At 58.7% G+C, this 23,339-nt stretch overlaps 1 protein-coding gene across 2 annotated transcripts; it reads left to right on the plus strand.

Annotated features, from left to right (window-relative positions):
• The first annotated feature begins 14 nt into the window (after positions 1-14).
• POLD1 (DNA polymerase delta 1, catalytic subunit) lies at positions 15-23,267 on the plus strand. 2 transcript variants are annotated; one of them, XM_007179929.2, is made up of 27 exons: positions 15-116; positions 8,048-8,250; positions 8,613-8,726; positions 9,448-9,594; positions 9,680-9,805; positions 9,876-10,044; positions 10,135-10,216; positions 10,293-10,422; positions 10,945-11,111; positions 11,372-11,476; positions 12,818-12,958; positions 13,038-13,148; positions 13,511-13,702; positions 13,801-13,889; positions 13,958-14,074; positions 14,262-14,375; positions 14,705-14,852; positions 18,122-18,217; positions 18,334-18,471; positions 19,962-20,137; positions 20,425-20,577; positions 20,718-20,820; positions 21,625-21,757; positions 21,838-21,951; positions 22,271-22,323; positions 22,398-22,495; positions 23,081-23,267. In XM_007179929.2, the coding sequence occupies exons 2-27, from the start codon at positions 8,049-8,051 to the stop codon at positions 23,184-23,186; spliced, it is 3,324 nt and encodes a 1,107-aa protein (XP_007179991.2). In that variant the 5' UTR covers positions 15-116; position 8,048; the 3' UTR covers positions 23,187-23,267. The 2 variants fall into 2 exon arrangements, with proteins under 2 accessions (XP_007179991.2, XP_057389454.1); XM_057533471.1 differs by lacking the exon at positions 13,511-13,702.
• Positions 23,268-23,339: the final 72 nt, after the last annotated feature.

Consider the following 23,339-nt stretch of genomic DNA (forward strand, 5'->3'; position numbering starts at 1 on the left):
CTATTCGGGCGGTGGGGGCGTGGCCCGGCTCGGCGTGCCTCTACTCTGGGCCTGCGCGCGCCGGAGTCAGGGGTCACGGCGGCGTGGGCTGTGGCGGGAAACGCCGTTTGAAGCGGGTGAGTTACGGGAGAAGGGAAATTGCAGGCGGTTCGGCCTGGCAGGGAAGGGGGCTTGAGGAGCCGGGCACGTGGGTCTGAGAGAGGGTTGTGAGGGGTCGCGTGGGGCGTGACGGCGAGAGGAATCCCCTTGGCTTGGGGGGCGCGCGGAAGAGGGGCAGGGGCCTGTTGTGGGCGCGTGCACGGGGACGCGCGGGAAGATGAAGAGGGTGGGGCGCCCCTTCGGCGTGCGGGGGGCGCTTGCGCTGGGCTCCGTGGACTCACCCTGGAGGGTCCTTGGGGCGACCGGTTCCGGATGCACTGGGGACTGAATGGTGCACGTGGGGGCATAGCGTCATTTTTTATTCACTAAATATTGAGTATTCTGTGCCAGGCACTGTTCTAGAAGCAGGCGCTACAACCGGAACAGGTCAGAAAAGGTCCCTGTCTCAGGGGGAGACAGACAGTAGACAAATAATAAGTATAAACGATAAAGCAATGCTTTCAAGCCTGTGATACGTTATCCCAAGTGAAGTAAAACAGAGTAGCCTGCTTCTTTAACGAAGGTGATCAGGAATCGTCTCTCTGGGGAAGTGACATTTGAGAGAGAAGTCGGCCACGTAAAGAACGATCCGGGCAGGGGGATCATCCAGGGCAAAAGCCTCGAAGGAGAAAGGAACTTGTAGTGCTTGTAGCTGGAGGGAACAGGTGAGGCTGGAGACGGGATAGAGAACCAGATCCTGCAGGGCCTTGTAAATCTCGGTGTGCGGTTAGCTTTTATTCTAGGTTCGATAGGGAGCCGGGGGAGGTTTTAAACATCCCAGCAACGTGACTCTTGCCTGCGTTTTAAAAAAAAAGTCCCTGGCGGCTGACTGAAGATAGGATTGTGGCAGGAGCAAGAGTGGAAGGAGGGAGGCCAGTTAGGAGGCAGGAGGGGACCGTAGGTGGCTCAGTCTGCAGTGCAGGCGGGGAGAATCCATCAGGCGTAGGTTGTGTTTGGGGTCTGAGCCCGCACGATGGGATAGGGTAGGAAAGGGGAGCCCAAGATTACTGCGGTTTGCGGTTTGAACAGCAGGCTGGAGAGAGAAGGCTGAGGGGGAACAAGTTTGGGGGTGCCACCCTGAGGGCAGAGCTTAGGTGGAGTGAGTGGGCAGGGTGATGTCAGTGTCTCAGGTTCATGGCCACACCCACTCCAGGAACCTCTTGTTGCCTTTTCTCCCCCTGCTTCCTGCACTTCCCCACCCAGGCCCCTTAGGTTCCTGTCCCATTCAGGGCCTTTGCCATGCCCTTCCCTCCTCCTGCAATGCTGTTCCCTCTCTTCATTCCTTCAGCCAGCTGCTCGTGTGGCAGGGCCTTTGTTAGGCACTGGGGAGCCAGTGATAATTCAGTTTGGCTGGGGGAAGGACAGGAAACCTCAAGCCAGAGCGCCCTGAGCTATAAAGAGGTAGTGCTAGTCTTTGGGAGCCAAGAGAAGAAGGCCGGGGCTCAGTGCAGACTTGTGGAGTCGGTGACACTGGAGAGGAGTCTAAACTGACACAACTTGAAGTGGCCTGCGTTCCAGGCGCCGTGCTGGGTGCTGCTGGGGACCCAGACTGGAGTGAGCCCCTGACCCCTGTTTTTGAGGGCCTCCCAGCCCAAAGCCATCACGGCTCGTACAGTAACGGAAGTGCTCCAAGGCACTGTGAGAACCCCAAGGGGCAGCTGATGAGCGTGGAGGAGCTGAACCGGAGCCGAGTCTCAAAGGATGCAGAGAGTTAGGTGGCCAAGAAAAAGGAGGATTTCATCCAGCAGATACTTCCCAAGACCACGTTCCATGCTGGATAATGCTGAGGACCCAGAGAAGCATCAGCCCTGCCCTACTCTCGAAGGTTCTCTGTCTGGTGAGGGAGTCAGACACAAGCCCACATGGTCCCCAGCCTGTGACAAGGGCAGCGGGAATCAGAGAGGCTCAGAGGCGGGACAAGACCAAAGATGAAAAGTGTGTCGTTTTTTGGGGGGCAAGAGTGAATAGGTTCATCTGTCATTATTTGATCAATCCCTCAGCAGATGTGTGTGAGCCAGGATACGGGGGTGAGCAAGCTGATGAACTGGTCCTAATTCTGTCTCCCCAGCTGGGCAGAGGGCAGTTCACCCCCATACCTCTCCTGGCACACCTGGAGGCCGCAGTCTGGAGCGCTGGTTTCCGGTGGGGCTCTGGAGCCAGCCTGCCTGGGTTTGAACCCTGGCTCTGCCCCTCTGAGCTAGCTGTGCCGCCTTGGGCAGGTGGCTTCACCTCTCTGGGCCTCAGTTCCAGTCATTGTGTTGGAGGGTTAATAGCAGCACCACCCTCAGAAGTTTTGGTGAAAATTCTGTGAGTGAGTTCCTTCCTTCCTTCCTTCCTTCTGCATTCGGAAAATATTTATTGGGCACGTACTCAGTCCCAGGCACTCTCCTGGGGACATGAGATATAGCAGGAGACAAAGATGAAATCCTTGCTCTCACAGTGTTTCCATTCTCCTCGTGGGGAACAGACAGTAAACAAAATGAATAAGCAGTGGTGCTCAGACTTGAGCAGCGTTGGAGTCCCTGGAGGGCTCGATATACAGATTGCTGGGCCCCGCCCCCAGAGGCCCTCGTTCAGTAGGCCTGGAATGGGGCCTGACAATCAGCATTCAGACAGGTTCCCACCAGAAGTTCATGCTGCAGGTCCAGGGCACCACGCTTTGAGAACTCTTGAGACCTGGTACAGTGCACCAGACAGCGACAAAGGCCAGCAAGAAAAGTAAAGCAAGGGAAGGGGTTGGAGAGTATCGGGATGGGGCAGGGGGCTGTATTTTTAAACAGGCCTCACTGAGTAGGGGACATCCGAGCAAAGACCCGAAGGAGGGGAGGAGGGAGCCGTGGTAAGATCTGGGAAAGAGCATTTGCAGAGCAGCGGGAACAGCTTGTGCAGAGGTCCTGGGATAGGACCAAGCCTGGAGTGTTGAAGGAACAGAGAGGAGGCAAGTGGCTGGGGTGAGCAAGGGAAAGAGGGCGGAGGTGGTGTCCGTGAAGGGTGGGGTGCAGTTGTGCAGGGTTTTGTGGGCCAAGATGAAGGCTTTGCTTTTAACTGTGCATGAGATGAGAGCCAGGGGCAGCGTCCGAGCAGAGCAGGGAATGGGTGATCCAACACACTAGTATGGGATCCCTTTGGCTCCTGAGTGGAGAACACTGAGGGGGCAGGGTGCAAGGACGGAGATGGAGGTGGGGTGGGGGAAGAGGCTATTCATTCATTGAACAGATATTTCTTTTTTTTTTTTTTTTTTCTTTTTTTTTTTTTATCATAGTCGTTTTATTTTAATTTTTTTAATTCTTTCACAGGGGAATGGGAGCCCTGAAGACAAATTCCCCAGGTGTGGGGGAGGAGGCTTTATAAGCTGGTTCGGCTGGGAGAGGTCAGGAATCAGAGCTGTTGCAGTAGTTTGGGGGATAGGGGAGGTCTGAGGATGCTGATGGCAGGGAGCACCCTTTTTTTTTTTTTTTTTTTTTGGCCTTGTGGTAGGGAATGTGGGATCTTAGTTCCCTGACCAGGGATGGAACCCGCGCCCCCTGCCTTGGAAGTGCAGAGTCTTAACCGCTGGACCGCCGGGGAAGTCCCAACAGATATTTCTTGAGTGCCCTCTATGGGCCAAACGCTGTTATTGACACCCATGATACTTCAGTGAAGGAAACTGCATCCCTGCCCACTAGGAGCTCATTTTCCAGCAGGGGGAGCCAGACAAACAGCAATGCACAAAATAAAGAGGCCAACCATTTTAGGGAGCCAGAGGGACCAGACTGGGAGGCCGAGAAGCGGTGGGACTCCTGTCCGTTGGAAGGCAGAGCTGATGGGATTTGCAGATGGAGTGAGCGTGTGGTCTGAGGGGAAGAGAAGTTGGGGTGACTCCAAGGCTGTTGGCGTGATGGGAGCTGCTGCTTACTGAATCGGCGGAGATGGTGTGGTGCAAGGAGCAGGGTTGTGGGGAGATCAGGAGCCCGGCTTTGGAGTCTGGGGTGCCTGAAGGGACATGCTCACAGTGGGCAGTTGGATCTGTCAGTCTGGAGCCCGGGCTGAAATCTGGGCCAGAGACACAAAAGCGTAGAGGTGGCATTTAAAGCCGTGAGGTTGGGTGGGATGGGATGACAGCCTCGAGGGAGTGAGTGTCACAGAGAAACTGGTGTCTGGCCCGAAGCAGACACTCATCGTTGTGTGTTATTGCTGGATTCGCTCGCTGTTCAGTATTTGCTACTGAAGTGTCGAGAAAGGGAGAAGCTCACAACGTTTGCCAAGCTCCTGCTCTGCGCCGGGGCCCCTGAGGGGGGGACACCCAGGGGCCTTCTTCCTTCTAATGCTGCCTCGCCTGACTGCACTAGGGGCAGCGCCTGGGATAGGGAACTAGTCCAGGACCCTAGATTTTGCTCCGGTGACAGCTGCCCTCCCATCGTAGCCCCTGGCCACAGCCCAGTGACCCAGGGCTGCCATTCGGCCCCCTTCTACCTCCCTCTGCCAGGCCAGGTCTGGCCACTCCTCCAGGCTCCTGGAAACCGCTCCGCTTCCTCTGCTTCACCCGGGTTTCTCCCCCAGGTCCTGACTCTGCATCTCTCACAGTTACTTCAGAGGGCACAAAAGGAGAGCCGGTTCAGATTCTCTCCTTATACAAAACCCGCGTTTGCACGGTCATAGCAGCACTCTTCACAAGAGCCCAAAGGTGCAAACAACCCTCGTGGATGAACACAATGTGAGATAGCGACATGGTGGGGAAATATTCAGGCATTAAAAGGAACGAAGCACTGATCCGTGCTATGTGGGTGGACCTTGACAACATCATCCACAGGAAAAGAAGCCAGACACAAGATTCCGTTTCTAGGAAATGCCCAGAATAGGCAAATCCATCTAGACAAAGTGGGTCAGTGGTGCTTTCGGGGAGGGGGAGGAGGGGGATGGGCTGACTCCAGAGGGTCTCTTTTTGGGGCGTTGAAGGTGTTCTAAAATGGACGGTGGTCATGGTTGCACAAGTCTGAATATACTAAAAACCGTTAAACTATACACTTGAAATGCGTGAATCATATGGTATATGAATTAGCTCTTGGTCAAACTGTCTTCTCACCCCAGCCCCCCAGGGAACCAGTGTTGCCCAGTTTATTACCCATCCTGCCAGAACTATGCATGAAAAGCCAACATCTTTAGATATATTCTCCCACCCACCTTGTGAAAATGTTATTTTTATTTTATGTGTTTCCCTCCAACTTTTAATTTTGAAAAATTTCAAGCCTGCAGAGAAGTCCCAAGACAAGAACAATTAACACCCATGAACCTTTGCCTGGATTTGCCAGTTGTGAATGTGCTGCCTCTTTTTTTTTTTTTTTTTTTGGGCTGAACTATTTGCAAGTTGTAGTCATCATGATAATCCAAGATCTGACCTTGCATTTAGTTTTCATGACTACGTAGTCTCTCCTTTAATCTAAAACAGTTTCCTGGCCCTTTTTCCCCTCTTCGTGACTTTGACATTTTTTGAAGATTCCATCTTGCAGGCCAGTCTTGTCTTTGGTTTGATTGTTTCCTAATGATTAGAATCAGGATACACATTTTCTTCATTTTCTTAGACACCTTTTTTTAATATATATATATATATACAAAAGTTCTCTTATGTACAACATTCTGCACTTTGCTTTCTCTGCCTAACAATGGGTCTTTGAGAGTCCTCTGTCTCAGTACATAGAAAGCTTCCTCATTCCTTTATAGAGCTGCATAATATTCCATGGAACGGAATTCATGTAACTTATTTAAACAGTCCCCCAGGGGAGGACATTTAGGTGGTTTCCAGTCTTTTGCGACTGCAAACAATGCTGCCGGAAATAACCTTGTAAATGCAGGTTTTCATTATGTGATAGTGTATCTGTAGCATAAACCCCTAGATGTGTAATTGCAGCCTCCCCACTTTTATTGCTTTTACTTGAGGTGCAATTTACATATGGTGAAATGCACAGGTCTGAAGTGTACAGTTGGATGTACGGCACATTTCCATCACACCACAAAACAACCTCATGCCCCTTCCCAGTCAATCTCTCCCACCGCAGAAGCAGCCTGGTTTCTAGTACCATAGATGAGCTTAGTCTATTCTATAACTTTGTGTAAATGGCATCATACAATATATACTGTTTTCTTAAATTGAGGTGAAATTAACCATTTTAAAGTGTGTAGTCAGTGGCATTTAATGCATTTACAATTTTCTGCAGCCATCACCTCTGTCTGTCTAGTTTCAGAACATTTTCATCACCCCAAAAGTTACTTCCCATTTCCCCAGCATATACTCATGTGTCTGGCTTCTTTTATGCATTTTTTTTGGTAACATCTTTATTGGAGTATAATTGCTTTACAATGGTGTGTTACTTTCTGCTAATAACAAAGTGAATCAGCTATACATATGCGTATATCCCCATATCTCTTCCCTCTTGCATCTCCCTCCCACCCTCCCTATCCCACCCCTCTCAGTGGTCACAAAGCACCGAGCTGATCTCCCTGTGCTATGTGGCTGCTTCCCACTAGCTATCTATTTGAAATTCGGTCATCCTGTGAGTATATCAGCGGCCACCTCCTTTTTAATGCTGAGAAGTGTACCATTGTATACCACCAACATTTGCCATAACATATCCCCAGTCAGCTCAGAATTTTTCCGTGCTGTGTTTGTTAAGGTCTAGGCTAAGCTGCTATAACAAAGAAACACCAAGGCACAGTAGCCCAGGCAAGATACAAGTTTATGTCTCCCCATAACCATCCAAAGGTAGGCAGCTCTGCTCCAGAAGGTTGTCAAGGGCCCAGGTTCCTTCCATCTTGGAGCTCTGCATTCCCTTCAGTGTTGTCCTTGTCCCCGTGGTCAAGGTTGGCTCACTGCCGCCACATCCACGCTCCAGCCATGGGGAAGGGGGAAAAGGCTGGAAGGCAGGCTTTCTTTTCAGGCTGTCCCAGAAGCTGTACACCTCACATTCACCCCCATTCCATGAGAAAGAACACGATCATGTGATGACCCTTTGCAATGCACCTTGGGAACTGTAGTCTCAGGCTGGGCTGGCTGTGGCAGCTCCAAGGCAAGGGGTCTGTTGCAAAAAGGACTAAGGGGAGACTGGATGTGGGGGATAGTTATAAGATCCAGAGGTGTTCACTTGAACCTAGGGCAGCTGACCTGTCCCCTCCCCCACTCTCTCCCAGCCGGGTCTGGGTCTGCTCTTAGTTCTCATAATCCCCTCCGTCCTGGCCTGATGCTGGGAGAAGTGTACTTTTTTAAAACTTATTTTTCTAAATAAATAATTAATTTAAAAAATTTTCATTTTTAATAATTTTAAATTACAGGCCTGAAGGAGGCGCTTCCCAGCCGTTTGTAGAAGGAAGGTCTGGGCCAATGGGGAGACGGGCAGGCGAGGGCATTGAGGACAGGGGCCTATGGGAAGGAAAGGGATGATCTGAGGACCAAGTCTGTGATGAGAGAGGGTGGAGGGTGCACACGGCTGGTGCCAAGGGGTTGGCAAGGGGCAAGCAAACGAGGACAAAAATTATGTGGGGGCTTGACCATGTGAGGAAAGGGCTAAACTGAGCTGGGCATTGCTGATGATTGTTGAGCATCTGGAAGGTGCCAGCACCCCCTGAGCCTGTGGGGGGGGTTGGGGTGGGGAGAGTGTTTGTGGGGGGATGGAGAGTCATGTTACTCTTCAGGCACTCCGGAGATTGATTGATTGATTTATATTTAGTTATTTTCTGGCTGCGCCACACGGCTTGTGGAATCTTAGTTCCCCAACCAGGGATTGAACCTGCACCCTCAGCAGTGAAAGCACGGAGTCCTAACCATTGGACCCAGGGAATTCCCCACTCTGGATATTTTAAAAAGCTCACGGTCATGGTGGGTGCATGGGAGGCCATGGAGAGGATGGACACCCTCACCCCGCTGCAACTTGCCCCACAGGATGGATGGTAAGCGGCGACCAGGCCCAGGGTCTGGGGTGCCCCCAAAGCGGGCCCGTGGGAGCCTCTGGGATGAGGATGAGGCATATCGGCCATCGCAGTTCGAGGAGGATCTGGCGCTGATGGAGGAGATGGAGGCAGAGCACAGGCTGCAGGAACAGGAGGAGGAGGAGCTGCAGTCGGCCCTGGAGGGGGCTGCAGACGGTGAGACCTAGAGCAGGAGCCCCTTGCACCCCACACCTGTCATGCCTCTGAACCGTGGAGCTGACCTGTAACCTCTAACTGCCAGCCCCCGGCTCACTTTGAGCTCCACAAGGGGCTGACCTTTGACCCCATGTCAGTAGGCCACCTCTGTTTCCTGTCACTTCCAGTCTACCTTTGACCCTTGACTCCTCAGTCTCTCTCGAGTTTCCAGCCTGGTCCAGACCACGACCTCCACCTGACTTTCTTTTCACGAATCTGATGCCACCTGAGGGATCACTGGCGGGGCTGGGAAGGCAGTTCGTACTGACTTCCGAAGCAGGACCACACCTCCACGGAGCCCTGCTGCCCTCTCCCCCATCCAGGGCAGCTCTCCCCGACAGCCATAGATGCCCGGTGGCTTCGGCCCTCCCCACCCACCCTGGACCCCCAGACGGAGCCCCTCATCTTCCAGCAGTTGGAAATCGATCATTACGTGGGTGAGTTTGGGGGACAGAGGCCTGGCGGGTGGGAGGAGGGGCCCTGGGCTCCCGGGTGGAGGCTGGGTCAGGTCAGCCCCTCTGGCTCTGTGGGAGGAGATGGACACAGATAGTCCCCGCCCAGGTGACCAGGGCTGCGAGAGGGAGGGACAGAGCTGGGGTGGGGGCATCCTGGAGGAGGGGGGCATCTTCTAAATGAGGCCTGAAGGAGCTGGCTCCTCGCAGAGGGGAGAGGCATGTGGCGTGGTATCCATTCGTCCATCCAGTTAGTCGGGAACAAATGAGTGTCTGCACTGAGGCAGGCCCTGTTCCAGGCAGACCAGGTCCCTGTGCTCAGAGGCTCACGTTCTAGAAGGAGAGGCAGAATAAGAAAGGAAGTGGAGGGAATTCCCTGGCGGTCCAGTGGTTAGGACTCTGCTTTCACTGCCGAGGGCTCAGGTTCGGTTCCTGGTCGGGGAGCTAAGATCCCACAAGCCGCGTGGAGCGGCCAGGAAAAAAAAAAAAGGAAGCGGAACGTGAGATGGTGGTGAGGGTTACCGAGGAGCATCGAGGAGGGTGGTGGTGCTGGGCCTCGCGTCATGGGTTGGGTGCTCCCTCTAGCTGTGCAGTGGGAAAAGGACTGTAAGGAGGACAAGGGTGGACACGTAAACCAGGAGGGAGGCAGGCACACCTTTGAGGTGTCCGAGAGAGCAGCCCCTGCCTTACCCTGTGACGCCCCCAGGCCCAGCACGGCCCCTGCCTGGGGTGCCCCCGCCGTCCCAGGACTCCGTGCCGGTGATCCGCGCCTTCGGGGTCACCGACGAGGGCGTCTCTGTCTGCTGCCACATCCACGGCTTTGCGCCCTACTTCTACACCCCGGCACCCCCCGGTGAGTGGCCCCGACCCCAAAGACCCCTCCTTGCCCCTACCGCCTGGAGGCCCCCTGCACTTCTGACCTGCCCTCCCACACCCAGGGTTTGGGCCTGAGCACCTGAGCGACCTGCAGCGGGAGCTGAACGCGGCCATCAGCCGGGACCAGCGTGGGGGCAAGGAGCTCACGGGGCTGGCCGTGCTGGCCATGGAGCTGTGTTCCCGGCAGAGTGAGTGCTGCCCCAGGGACCAGGTGGGTGGGGGTCCCTCCAGGCCGGTGCCAACCCGCTCTGTCTGCAGGCATGTTTGGATACCACGGGCACGGCCCCTCCCCGTTTCTGCGCATCACCCTGGCGCTGCCCCGCCTCGTGGCTCCCGCCCGCCGCGTCCTGGAGCAGGGCATCCGTGTGGCCGGCCTGGGCACCCCCAGCTTCGCGCCCTACGAGGCCAACGTTGACTTTGAGATCCGGTATGGCCCCCGCCTCGCTTCTCCAGCCTTCGCCTCCTTCACCTCACCCCTCCAGCCAGCCTCTGCCCACTGACCCTCATCCCCCTGCAGCTTCATGGTGGACACGGACATCGTCGGCTGCAACTGGCTGGAGCTCCCGGCTGGGAAATACGTCCTGAGGCCAGAGGGGAAGGTGCGTGGGTCCCCGGGGTGGGGTGGGGGGCACAGAGCCGGGACCCTGCAGACGCTCACCCACCTCGTCCCCACAGGCCACACTGTGTCAGCTGGAGGCGGACGTGCTGTGGTCGGATGTGGTCAGTCACCCGCCAGAAGGGCAGTGGCAGCGAATCGCACCTCTGCGGGTGCTCAGTTTTGATATCGAGTGCGCTGGCCGCAAAGGTGTGTCCCCGGGGCCTGGGGCTCCTCCCTCCCTCCTTCCGGATGTTAGTGATATGCCAGTCTCGCCCCGGGAGTCCCTGCACTTCTTAAGCTCACTCAGGGAGAAGGGAGTAGACCCACAAGCAGACAGGTTATTAAAAGACTCGCAACACAAAGGAGGAAGGTGATGGAGACAGACAGGGCTGCTTCAGACAGGTGGGCAGGGGAGGCCTTGGGCGGCGAGGGACTAAGCTTTGTGAAGAGGGAGGGGCTGGGGAGTGGGGCGGGGAGAGCATTCCCTGCGGAGAGAGTGGCAAGTGCAGAGGCGCTGGGGCAGGACCGGCCCTGTCTGTGAGGGATGGGGAAGAGGGCCGGGAGCTGCAGGCAGTGGGGGAGCCAGGGTGGATTGTGCAGGGTCTGCAGGCAGTGGGGACAGAAAGGAGTGGGTGGGCCAGGTGAGATTTAGAGGTGCACCCACCCGTTGTGCCACGAGGGAGCATCAGGGGTCAGGCCCCCGCCTCCCCCTCCTCCCTCCCCTTGCAGGCATCTTTCCGGAGCCTGAGCGGGACCCCGTGATCCAGATCTGCTCACTGGGCCTGCGCTGGGGCGAGCCAGAGCCCTTCCTGCGCCTGGCGCTCACCCTACGGCCCTGCGCCCCCATCCTGGGCGCCAAGGTGCAGAGCTACGAGCGGGAGGAGGACCTGCTCCAGGTGGCTCTCGTTCCATGCCCCCCAACCCCCATTTTCCTCAGTCCCCCACACTGCACCTCCCAGGCGCGAGGCCGTTTTCTGAGCCGTTTCCCCTCTGGATTCGTTATTTTCAGAAGCACCTTCCCAGTCTTTCTTCCACGGGTGGGAGGGCTCTTGGGCTGCTCTTGGGGGCTTCCAGAACATTCCAGGAGTGGGGAGGCTCCATGGCAGGGGGTTGACCAGGATGACAGCCTGGGTGACCCGGTGTGCTCCTGCCTCAGGCCTGGTCCACCTTCGTCCGCATCATGGACCCCGACGTGATCACTGGCTACAACATCCAGAACTTCGACCTTCCGTACCTCATCTCCCGGGCCCAGATCCTCAAGGTGTGGCAGGCGGGTGGGGGCATGGGGCTGCCCTCAGACACCCCACTGAGGGCTCAGGGTGTGGGCGGCTGCCCAGCAGCTCCACAGGCCTCCCCGAAACCCCGGCTCTGGCCCCGTCCCTGCCCCGTTCAAAGCCCAGAAGGTTTCTGTGGCTTTTGCAGAGGCGAGGAAGCATTCGTGGTTAAGTAAGAAAAGGCTTGTGTATTTGGAGGGGCAGACTGAAGCGGGCAGGGGTACAGTGCCTTATTCTTCGGGCTTTAAAATATGTCAACAAAAAATAAGGAAAAAAGGGGGTGTCCTTGAAGTAGGTGGCAAAACCTTGATGCTTGAATCTGGTGTGGGCTGGAGCGGGGCGTATGAGCTTGCAGGGGCTGCCGTAACAAAGCCCCGCGGTTGTGTGTCGTCTCGCAGTCTGGAGGCTGGAAGGCCAGTCAGGGTGTCCCAGGGTTGGTTCCTTCTGAGGCCTCTCTCCTAGCTTCCGGTCGCCTCAGACATTGCTGGAGTATACATGGCACTCTCCCTGTCTCTCCCGTCTGTGCATGTCTCTGTGCTCCAATGTCCCCTTTTTCTAAGGACACAGTCATATTGGATCAGGGCCACCCTAATGACCTCAACTTGCTCACCTGCAAAGACCCAATTTCCAAATGAGGTCACATTTTGAGGTACAGGAGTTAGGACTTCCGCATCTTTTGGGGGGACCCAATTCAACTCCTGACGGAGTATATTGTATTATTTTCTTCCTTTTCTCTATGTTTGGCCAGTTTCATAATGGAAAAAGCAAACAAGCACACTTTAAGGCCCCCAGCAGCTCCAGGGAGAAGCCCACCCCTGTCAGCCTGGTGTCTATACTCCGGCCTCCGCTCCCTTCCCTTGCCCTCCACCCCCAGCCTCGTTGCTCCCAGCCCAGCTCAGGCCTCTCCTCCACGCCTGGCCCCCGCTCACTCACTGTCGCCAGTGCAGACCTGGCGCTCCACACCGTGCCCTGCTCGCGCTCCCGCCTGGCCGTCCCCCAGGCCTCCCACCCCGAGCACCCGCTGCTTCCCCGTCAAGCTCAGCACCATCCCCAAGTCTGCTCCTCCTCCAGCTCCTGCAGCCAGAGGTGCTGCGCCCCAGCCCCTGGGCACTGTCCTTCACGCCCACAGCCCTCGGGCCCCTGACTCTCCCTGTCCCAGCCTCCCATCCGTGCCTGCCCAGCCGCAGAGGGTCCTTCTGCCCCAGAGCTGCCCCTGCCCGCGGGGCTCCCAGCAGGAAGAGAGGGTGGCACCGCGGGGGGTGTCGTGGGTCTCGGCCCTGCGGATCCCGCCGCCACAGCCCCCGCCCTCCCACGTGCTGTGCCCCCAGGTGCAGACCTTCCCCTTCCTGGGCCGCGTGTCCGGCCTCCGCTCCGGCATCCGGGATTCGTCCTTCCAGTCCAGGCAGACCGGCCGGCGGGACAGCAAGGTGGTCAGCATGGTGGGCCGCGTGCAGATGGACATGCTGCAGGTACGGCCGGGCCGGGCGGGGGCTGCCCTCACGGGGCCACTTCCCCGGGCCGCCGCCCACTCGCTGCCGCTCGCTGCAGGTGCTGCTGCGCGAGTACAAGCTGCGGTCCTACACGCTCAACGCCGTGAGCTTCCACTTCCTGGGCGAGCAGAAGGAGGATGTGCAGCACAGCATCATCACCGACCTGCAGGTGCCCGCCGCCCGCCCGCGCCGCTGCCCGCCCCACTGCCCGCCCCGCTGCCCGCTGCCCCTCCTCTCCCCCCACCCTCCCGACCCCGGCCCTCGGCGCCCATCTGCCTTCCCGGCCTGGGACATCCGCCCCCCGCCTGTTCTCCTGACCTTCCCCTTTAGTTCCTACCTTTGACCTCTGATCTCGCCCCGCAGATGGGACCCCTGTCCCTACCCACTCCTGCGACCTCTGGCATGGCGACCTTTGTTCCGCTGCCCTGCCCCGACCTCTGGGCCGCACTGGGTCCTCAGATTGTGCCCTCCTTTCCTCCTCCCTCCCACGCTGTCGCCTCCCTGGCCCCTAATCCCCGCCCCCGTCCCCAGAACGGGAACGACCAGACACGCCGCCGCCTGGCCGTGTACTGTCTCAAGGACGCCTTCCTGCCCCTGCGGCTGCTGGAGCGCCTCATGGTGCTGGTGAACGCCATGGAGATGGCGCGCGTCACCGGCGTGCCCCTCAGCTACCTGCTCAGCCGCGGCCAGCAGGTCAAGGTCGTGTCCCAGCTGCTGCGGCAGGTCAGCGGGCAGAGCCCAGGGCGGGCCCCGGCCACCACGCTCCCCGCTGAGGGGCCCTGCCCGCGCCCACCCACAGTTCCCACCTTCTCCCCTCCCAGGCCATGCGGCAGGGGCTGCTGATGCCCGTGGTGAAGACGGAGGGCGGCGAGGACTACACGGGGGCCACGGTCATCGAGCCCCTGAAAGGGTAAGGCCTGGTGGCGGGGTTGGTGGGGACAGGGGGGCTCCCCGCCCTGACTCCTCCCTGCCCCCCAGGTACTATGATGTTCCGATCACCACCCTGGACTTCTCCTCGCTGTACCCGTCCATCATGATGGCCCACAACCTGTGCTACACCACGCTCCTGCGGCCCGGGACTGCCCAGAAACTGGGGTATGGCGGCCCCCCTCGCCGTGTGTACCCTGAGACCACCCAGGGGCCGGCCTCAGGCGGGCTGGGGCTGGGGATCCAGAGCTAGTGGGGAGGGGAGGGGACTGGCAAGGGGTGGGGGGACCCTGAGACGGGATGGAGGAGGAGGCGCCGGGGAGGCCAGGCATCACCCCCACCATCTTCGGCCCAGCCTGACCGAGGATCAGTTCATCAAGACGCCCACGGGGGACGAGTTTGTGAAGACGGCGGTGCGGAAGGGGCTGCTGCCCCAGATCCTGGAGAACCTGCTCAGCGCCCGGAAGAGGTGGGCCCTTGAGCCCGGCCGCCCACCCCCGCCCCGCCCGCCCCTGCTCAGAGCTCAGCCTTGCTGAGGCGGCCTGGCAATCCCTGTCCGTCATGGATGCCCTTAGCTGCAGCTGTGCCGGAGTTAGAACAAGCCACCCCCTGCAGGCAGCTCCCTCCAGCCCCTCTGCTGGGCACCTCTGTGCAGTGGGCAACCTGCACAAGTGTGTGTGGCACCCCTTTCTAGGAAGGCACCCTGACCAGTGCCCAGGCCCGGGCCTCTCGTCGGCCCCTGAGGCCTGAGATGCCACCTGAATGGCCTTTGCTTCGCCCTCCTCCTTCTCTTCCCAGGGCCAAGGCCGAGCTGGCCAAGGAGACAGACCCCCTACGGCGGCAGGTCTTGGACGGGCGGCAGCTGGCGCTGAAAGTGAGCGCCAACTCTGTGTACGGCTTCACTGGTGCCCAGGTGGGCAAGCTGCCGTGCCTGGAAATCTCACAGGTGAGTGCACCGCGGCAGGTAGGGGACAGACAACCACCCCGTGGGGAGAACCAGGGCTCAGTGTAGTAGAGGTCAGGGCCCAGATCGCCCCAACCCGCCGACCTTTTGGAGAGTGGATGCTTGTGCGATTGGTTCATTTGTTGGTTCAGCAAATACTTGCTGACCGTTCACTGTAGGTTGGGCCTTGTGCTCTGTGGGTCCAGCAGGTGACACAGTGGATGAGAGTTCCTCCCCTGGTGCCCAGCCTCACGGGGACACAGATGGTGACAGCAGTAAATGTGTTTGGGAAAGCAGTTGGCACTCTGTAGACAAATAAATTCCGGGAGGGCTGGAGTGGGGCGGGGTGGGGGAGGCAGAGGCCCAGGGACTGAGGGAGGGAAGCAGTTTAGCTCATTCTTTCCACCTGACACACAGTCACCTGACAGCCCCTATGTCCCTGGCAGTCTCCACCCCAGCCCACCTCCTCCCCTGGTCCCCATGAGGGTGGGGAAGCAGAGAGCAAGTTCCCTCCCTCCTCCTGACGGGAGAACAGGGCCGTGTCTCTATCGGGGGGCTGGGGCGGGGCTGGGGGGTCACCCAACAGCACAGTCAGGCTCTGGCAGTTGATGCGCGGTGTGTTCTCGGTCACAGTTGGAACAGGCACGAGGGTCCCCCGTCCCGTCCCAGTGAGGATGCTTGGCCGGGGCTAGGGCAGTGCTCTGCTCTGAGGGAATGTGGGCATGAAAGCCCGCTACCTCCCTCCCCGCCACAGCAGCACCCTAGGCCTGTGTACTCTGCTGTTCAGACAGAAAAACAGACCCACGGCACGACCACAGAGCGCCCGGGTCTGAGGCTCTGCCACGCTGGGATCAGTGCCTCAGCTCATGGCCTGAGAGATTCTTAGAGAGGTCTTCTGTCTAGCCCCTTCCCCTGGGGTTGGGGTCCCTGCACATTCCAGACTTGGTTACCTCCAGCCACAGGGAGCTCCCTTCATGAACATTGTGTCAGTCCTCACATGGCTGTGGGTGGAACACTTGGAAGCACTGGCAGTGGGTGGGCCTTATGCTGGGAGGGGCCTGTGCACACACACACCCACTTACAGTTCAGGGGCCCCCGAGCCCATCCTCAGATCCAGTGGTTCACTAAAAGGATTCCGAGAACTCAGAAAAGCTGTTATACTCATGGTTATGATTTATTACAGTGAAAGGATAGGGATTAAAACCAGCCAAGGGCAAGGCACGTGGGGCAGAGTCCAGGGGAGACCAGGTGGAAGCTTCCAGTTGCCTTCCCCAGGGTAGTCCTGCAGACAGCAGTTATTCCTCCCGGCACTGATGTGTGACCATACACATGGTACTGCCCATTGGGGAAGCTCCCCTGAGCCTTGGTGTCCTGGGTTTTTATTGGGGGTCAGGTGCATGGAGCGCCACGTGACTGACCTTAGATACTCAGTCTCCAGTCCCTCCAGACGTCAAGCTGGATACCATGTGGCCCAAGGCCCCACCGTAAATCACGTTAGCACAGATCACCTGATGTGACCCAAGGTCCCAGATGAACAAAGACACTTGTCAGGCAGGACACGCCAAGGGCTTAGAGCAGCGGTGCCCAACCTTTTTGGCACCAGGGACCGGTTTCGTGGAAGACAATTTTTCCATGGACCTGGGGTGGTGGGGGGATGGTTTGGGGATGATTCAAGTGTATTACATTTATTGTGCACTTTATTTCTATTATTATTACATTGGAATATATAATGAAATAATTATGCAACTCACCGTAATGCAGAATCAGTGGGAGCCCTGAGCTTGTTTTCACTTGCCACTCACTGATAGGGTTTTGATATGAGTCTGCAAGCAACTGATTTATTATGGTCTCTGTGCAGTCAAACCTCTCTGCTAATGATAATCTGCATTTGCAGCCACTCCCTAGCGCTAGCATCACCGCCTCAGCTCCACCTCAGATCATCAGGCATTAGATTCTCACAAGGAGCGCACAAGCTAGGTCCCTCACACGCACAGTTCACAGTAGGGTTCGTGCTCCTGTGTGAATCTAATGCCGCTGCTGACCTGACAGGAGGCGGAGCTCAGGCAGTAATGGGAGCAATGGGGGAGCAGCTGTAAATACAGATGAAGCTTTACTTGCTCGCCTGCCTCCTGCTGTGCGGCCTGGTTTCTAACAGGCCACGGACGGTACTGGTTCATGGCCCGGGGGTTGGGGACCCCTGGCTTAGAGGTTCCCTCCCAGGAGCCAGCCAAGAGCCAGGCCTCTCTTTGGGTGAGGTTAATCTCTTACAGTAGGCCACCCTTACTGCTCTGACTGGCCCTTCATAATCTCTGGGGGCATCTCCCATCCTCCTTGGTGGAAAGAAGTGGATGTTTGGCTGTCAGGTTCCAGCCCCCGAGGGGAGGCCAGGCAGGAGGGTGTGGCTTTGCTTCCCCTGGGGCTTCCTTGTAGCGGCTGCTGCTTCCTGGCCTTGTCTCTCTGTCATTTCCCTCTCAGCCCCTTCCCTCAGTCTCTGTTATGTCTCTGTTTCTTAGCCTCTTTCCCTATTTCTGTCTCTCAAGCTTATGGGGGCAGCAGAGTGGAATAAAAAAAAAAAAAAAATACTGAGCCATTCCAGAAAGAAGTTAGAAAGAAAAAGGAACATAGAACAGGTGGGACAAATAGAAGACAGTTAGTTGGATGGTAGATTTAAGCTCAGATATAATCAGTAATTACACTAAACATAAGTGGCCTCAATGCTCTAGTTAAAGACAAAGGTTTTCTGGGTGGATCCAAACAAAAACAGAAGAGTCACGCCTGTTTCTCCTTAGTGCGTCCCTTCTCCTCCCCCAGCTTCAGTTTCCTTATTTGGAAAGGAATGGTCTTTCCATGGCCCTGGTATAGCACCCTACCTTTGGGGGGACATTTCTGATTGCCCAAGGATAGGGGGATGGGACCAGGAATGTCAGTAGTCTTGCACCACGGAGAGCTGCCTGCAGTGTCTGCAGATTCTCAGCACCTCTGTGGAGAGAAACACTGAGCTGATGGCCTCTTCTGGTTCCAGCCTTTCCACCACTATTTGCTGCGGTCAGTTCCTCCTCTGTGCCCAGAGCTCTGGGCCAGGGACCTACTTCCAACAGACCATTAAGGAGCAGCTCAGTAGCCGCATTTTGCAGATTTGGAAACTGAGGCCCAGAAGGGCAGTGGCTCACCCATACTCACACCTGCAGAAAGCAGCAGAGGTGGGACCCTAAGCCCGTGTTCCCTGGGGATGGCCCCTGGGCCCTCACTCTGCCTGATTCTCTCTCTGACAGAGCGTCACTGGGTTCGGGCGCCAGATGATTGAGAAAACGAAGCAGCTCGTGGAGTCCAAGTACACGGTGGAGAACAGCTACAGTGCCAATGCCAAGGTCAGGGGCCTCCTGCCTGCCCACTGCTGGCCTGAGACAGGCCTGGGGCTGGTGTGGGAAGTGCAGGGGCCGCCAGCATCTCCCCAACCCTCTGGGTCACACGTGCCCCTCCCCAGGTGGTGTATGGTGACACTGACTCTGTCATGTGCCGATTTGGCGTCTCCTCTGTGGCTGAGGCCATGGCCCTGGGACGGGAGGCTGCGGACTGGGTGTCTGGCCACTTCCCCTCGCCCATCCGGCTAGAGTTTGAGAAAGTAAGTGGGGGCCCCCCAGCGCTTGGAGTGGGCAGACAGGGGTCTTGCCAGTTTTCGGGGGGTCTCTGATTCTCAGGGTGCCTGCAAAGTTTGAGTGCGTTTGGGTAGGGTTCTCCTACTGCGTCAGCATCCAGGAACGCCCATTGTTGCTTATGTCTCCATTTCGAGGTGCGCTGATCTGGGTGCCCTGGGTATCCTATTCTTTGAGTTCATCAGCCCCAGTTTTATTTATTTATTTAAAAAATTTTTTTTGGCCATGCTGTGCGGCATGCAGGATCTTAGTTCCCCAACCAGGGATCAAACCCGCACCCCCTGCTGTGGAAGCGTTGAGTCTTAACCACAGGACTGCCAGCGAAGTCCCTTATTTTTTAAAAATTTATTTATTTAAAAATTTTTTTCGTAAGCCCCAGTTTTTTTTTTTTTTTTTTTTTTTTTTTTTTTTTAAAGGATTTTCTTATTTATTTATTTATTTATTTATTATTTTTGGCTGTGTTGGGTCTTCGGTTCGTGCGAGGGCTTTCTCCAGTTGCGGCAAGCGGGGGCCACTCTTCATCGCGGTGCGGGGACCGCTCTTCATCGCGGTGCGCGGGCCTTTCTCTATCGCGGCCCCTCCCGTCGCGGGGCACAGGCTCCAGACGCACAGGCTCAGCAATTGTGGCTCACGGGCCCAGCTGCTCCGTGGCATGTGGGATCTTCCCAGACCAGGGCTCGAACCCGTGTCCCCTGCATTAGCAGGCAGATTCTCAACCACTGCGCCACCAGGGAAGCCCAAGCCCCAGTTTTGAGGTATTATGTTGCCTGGATCCTCCTGAGTTTGGGGACCTTGGTTTTGGAAACCCAAAAGCCTTGGGCTTTGCTACGCAGAACGGTGTCTGTTTCCTAAAGACCCCGTCGGTCTCGGAGCGTCTCTGGTTTTCAGGTGTTTTCAGGGGCTGTCCTGTGCAGCAGCGGCCCTGACGGGGCAACTCCTGGATCGGGGCACCACTGCCCGGTGCTCCCTGCCTCCCAGCGTGTGACAGGCTTGGGTCTGGGAGCCCTCACGCCAGATTCATCCCCCGCGTTCAAAGCTGGGGTCAGGCCTTGGGGTACACCTCTCAGATTTGGAGCCTGTCCATTTGGGGAGGTCCCTGCCCCAGTGCTCACTCCCTGCCCTTAGTCTCCTCTCTTTGTGGGGGTGCTGCCTGGTCTCCCCCGTCTGCCTCAGGTCTGTTTCAGGCCCCTGTTTGGGGCTCTCCAGACTTCACCCCAGTGTCTGGATCTCGGGTTTTAGGGTCTAGCTTTATCCCAGCCCATTTCCAACTTGGGGTCCCTGGAATGCTGAGGGTGTCCCCCTGAGCTGAGGTGCTGGGGTCTTGGGGTCCATCTTCCCGTGTCTCAATCCTGGGTCCCAGGGACCATCCCTGTCTGGCCCTGTCTGTTTCTGGGGAAGCCTCAGGATGGGGCGCTGGCCCCCACAGCCTCAGGGGGTCTCAGCCGCGGGTTCCCCCCAGGTCTACTTCCCGTACCTGCTCATCAGCAAGAAGCGCTACGCGGGCCTGCTCTTCTCCTCCCGGTCCGACGCCCATGACCGCATGGACTGCAAGGGCCTGGAGGCCGTGCGCAGGGACAACTGCCCCCTAGTGGCCAACCTCGTCACCGCCTCTCTGCGCCGCCTGCTTATCGACCGGTGTGTGGAACCCTCACCCGGACCTGGAGCCCGGCCCCCAGCCCCTCCCCCCTTGGGGACACAGGTGTCAGGCCCAGCCCTTCGTCGGTGGCGGAGCTGTGGAAAGAGTGTGGGGTCGGACAGCTGCAGGTTCCGGCCCTGCCTCTGCCACTTGGCAGCCTGCGGCCGGGCAGGGCCCCTCCCCGTCCCTGGAGCGCATCCCGGTCCCCCAGCCTCAGGGCAGTGGAGGTGCTAGCCGGGCGGCGCAGCCACCGGTGACGCCCGTCCGTCCGTCCGCCCCCCTGCAGAGACCCCGCGGGCGCCGTGGCGCATGCGCAGGATGTCATCTCCGACCTGCTGTGTAACCGCATCGACATCTCCCAGCTGGTCATCACCAAGGAGCTGACCCGCGCAGCCGCAGACTACGCGGGCAAGCAGGCCCATGTGGAGCTTGCCGAGAGGTCCGCCCAGCGCGGGAGGGGGCGGGACCGGCCAGAAATAGACCCTCTCCCGCCAGCTGGGCCCACCACTTCCTACCCCCCAGCCTGCCCCCACCATCCCACCTGCCCTCACCCGGCCCGCTGCCTCGGTCTCCCCGCAGGATGAGGAAGCGGGACCCCGGGAGCGCGCCCAGCCTGGGCGACCGTGTCCCCTACGTGATCATCAGTGCCGCCAAGGGCGTGGCCGCCTACATGAAGTCCGAGGTCAGGCCCACCTGGGTTGCCCGCTCCCGCCCAGCTCTCCTCTGCTCTCACTTCTGCTTTCCAGGCCTGGCGGGGAGGGTGTTTCTCTCCGCAGGCCCCACGGGGCCTTGAGAACCGCCCCGCAACACACCCCGGGGAGTTGGCTCCGTGATGCTTTGCTCCCGGGCCTCCCGGTACCCTCTGGAGAGGCCCCCACCCCCCCCCCCCCTTATTCTGACCCCTCCTGGCTCCATCCTGCAGAAGGGGGCCTAGCTTCACTGCACAGAGCGAGAGTGTCTGTCTCACCACCTCTGTTTCTGTGTCTCTTACTGGCTCCTTGATCCTGGCTCTCCAACTTATAATTCTCTTGGATTCATACCCTCCTCCCCCATCCTACCTGGATGTCCAGTGACCTCTGACCCCCACCACCCTTTCGTCAGTCCCCAGTTCCTGTCCCACTACCTCTTATCTTGGCTTCCAATCTTCAGTTCCAGCTCACATCCACCTTCACATCTCCTGTCCCCACCGTGAACTCTGACCCTTCCCTGGTGACCTGAGGGCTCCTACCTGTGGACCCTAGCATGGATCACAGGGCCCGTGGCCAGGGACCCCCATGACCTCTGACCCCATCCCAGTCTGGGCCCAGTGACTGCCCACCACCATTGCCCCCACTCATGACTGGAAGATCCACGGCAGTTCACAGTGCCCTTCACCCTGGCTGCCCGCTGTTGACCACAGCCCCTGCCCCCCTGCCTGGCAGGGACCGCAGCCCCTCATCCCTTCCTGGGCCCCTGTGTGAGACCACACCGGCTGCTCTGCCCACAGGACCCCCTCTTCGTGCTGGAGCACAGCTTGCCCATCGACACGCAGTACTACCTGGAGCAGCAGCTCGCCAAGCCTCTGCTGCGCATCTTCGAGCCCATCCTGGGCGAGGGCCGAGCCGAGGCCGTGCTGCTGCGTACGGCCGGGGGGCAGGCGGGGGTACCGGGGTGGGGGTCGGGGGAGGGCACCTGGCCCACCACCTGCCTTCACACGCAGGCGGGGACCACACGCGCTGCAAGACAGTGCTCACGGGCAAGGTGGGCGGCCTCCTGGCCTTCGCCAAACGCCAAAACTGCTGCATCGGCTGCCGCACTGTCCTCAGCCACCAGGGTGAGCACCGTCCCCGACCCCGACCCCGTTCCCCTGGCCCTCCCACCTCTGCCATCACCCAAGGTCCCCGGCACCGACCCCACGAGCTGGCATGGCTACCTGGATAGGCCCCGGCCCCTGGGTGGGGGGCTCCTGTCTGCAGGCAGCCCCACGAGGGTCCTGGGCCCCCCGCCCTGGGAGTTCCCCAGGGAGTTTTCTCCACACACTTGCTCCCTTGTTCTCTCATCGATGGGGACTTTCAGAAGCCGGGATGGGCAGCGGGCGGGGAAGGGGCAGGGGTGGGGCGGCCCAGGCTGACCTGTCCCCTCCCCCACCCCAGGAGCCGTGTGCAAGTTCTGCGAAGCCCGGGGGTCGGAGCTGTATCAGAAGGAGGTGAGGGGTCAGGGGAGGCGGGGAGGGGCAGCTGGGGGTGCACAGGGCCGCCCACTCAGCCCTTCCATCCCCAGGTGTCCCACCTGAACGCCCTGGAGGAGCGCTTCTCGCGCCTCTGGACCCAGTGCCAGCGCTGTCAGGGCAGCTTGCACGAGGACGTCATCTGCACCAGGTGGGCACGCCTGTTGGGCCCCAGCACTGGACTGCCCAGGTTCCTCCGAGCTGCCGAGGCCTATGGACCAAAGCCCTGGCTCCGGGCTCTCAGGCTTTGGCGCCCCCCGCATCGCCGACCCTCGGCGTCCTGGCCTGCAAAACGGGCCAGTGCCCATCCCAGCCTTCTTGGGGTGGGGTTGGGGGCTGCTGAGTGGGGAGCGCTGGACACCCAGTATCTGCCCGGGAAATGGAGACACACACACACACACACACACACACACACACACGCACACACACACGGTCCTGGCCCCCTCTGCCAAGGCGGGGCCAGCCTTTCCCCAGGGAACAGGTGGGCGGGGCGGGTTCCCACGCCAGGTGCCAGGTGATATACGGCTGGTGGCCCAGCGCCTGAGCGAGCACCCGCTGTTATCGGCTCCCCCCATGCCCGCTGAGCAAACAGCCCATCGTGGGAGGGGGGTTGGGTGGGCAGCATACAGGGGCCAAAGTCCTGGGAACGGCCCCTGCCCCACCACTGGGCTGGGCAACGGGACTCTGGTGTGCCCCGGGCAGCGGCAGTGGCCCTGACCCCCGTCCTCACCCGCAGCCGGGACTGCCCCATCTTCTACATGCGCAAGAAGGTGCGGAAGGACCTGGAGGACCAGGAGCAGCTTCTGAGGCGCTTCGGGCCCCCTGGCCCCGAGGCCTGGTGACCTCTGACCTCGGCCGACTTCCCACAAGGGCCTTGTGGCGTGGGATGGGCGGAGAATTAATAAAGTTCAGGCCTTTTGTTACCCGGTGCTTTGTGGTCCCTGGGGGGTCGTGGTCCACTGTTGTAAGCTCTGGCCCAGATGGGTTAGCTCCAC

This window comes from Balaenoptera acutorostrata, chromosome 19 (assembly GCF_949987535.1).
Source record: "Balaenoptera acutorostrata chromosome 19, mBalAcu1.1, whole genome shotgun sequence".
NCBI lineage: Eukaryota > Metazoa > Chordata > Mammalia > Artiodactyla > Balaenopteridae > Balaenoptera > Balaenoptera acutorostrata.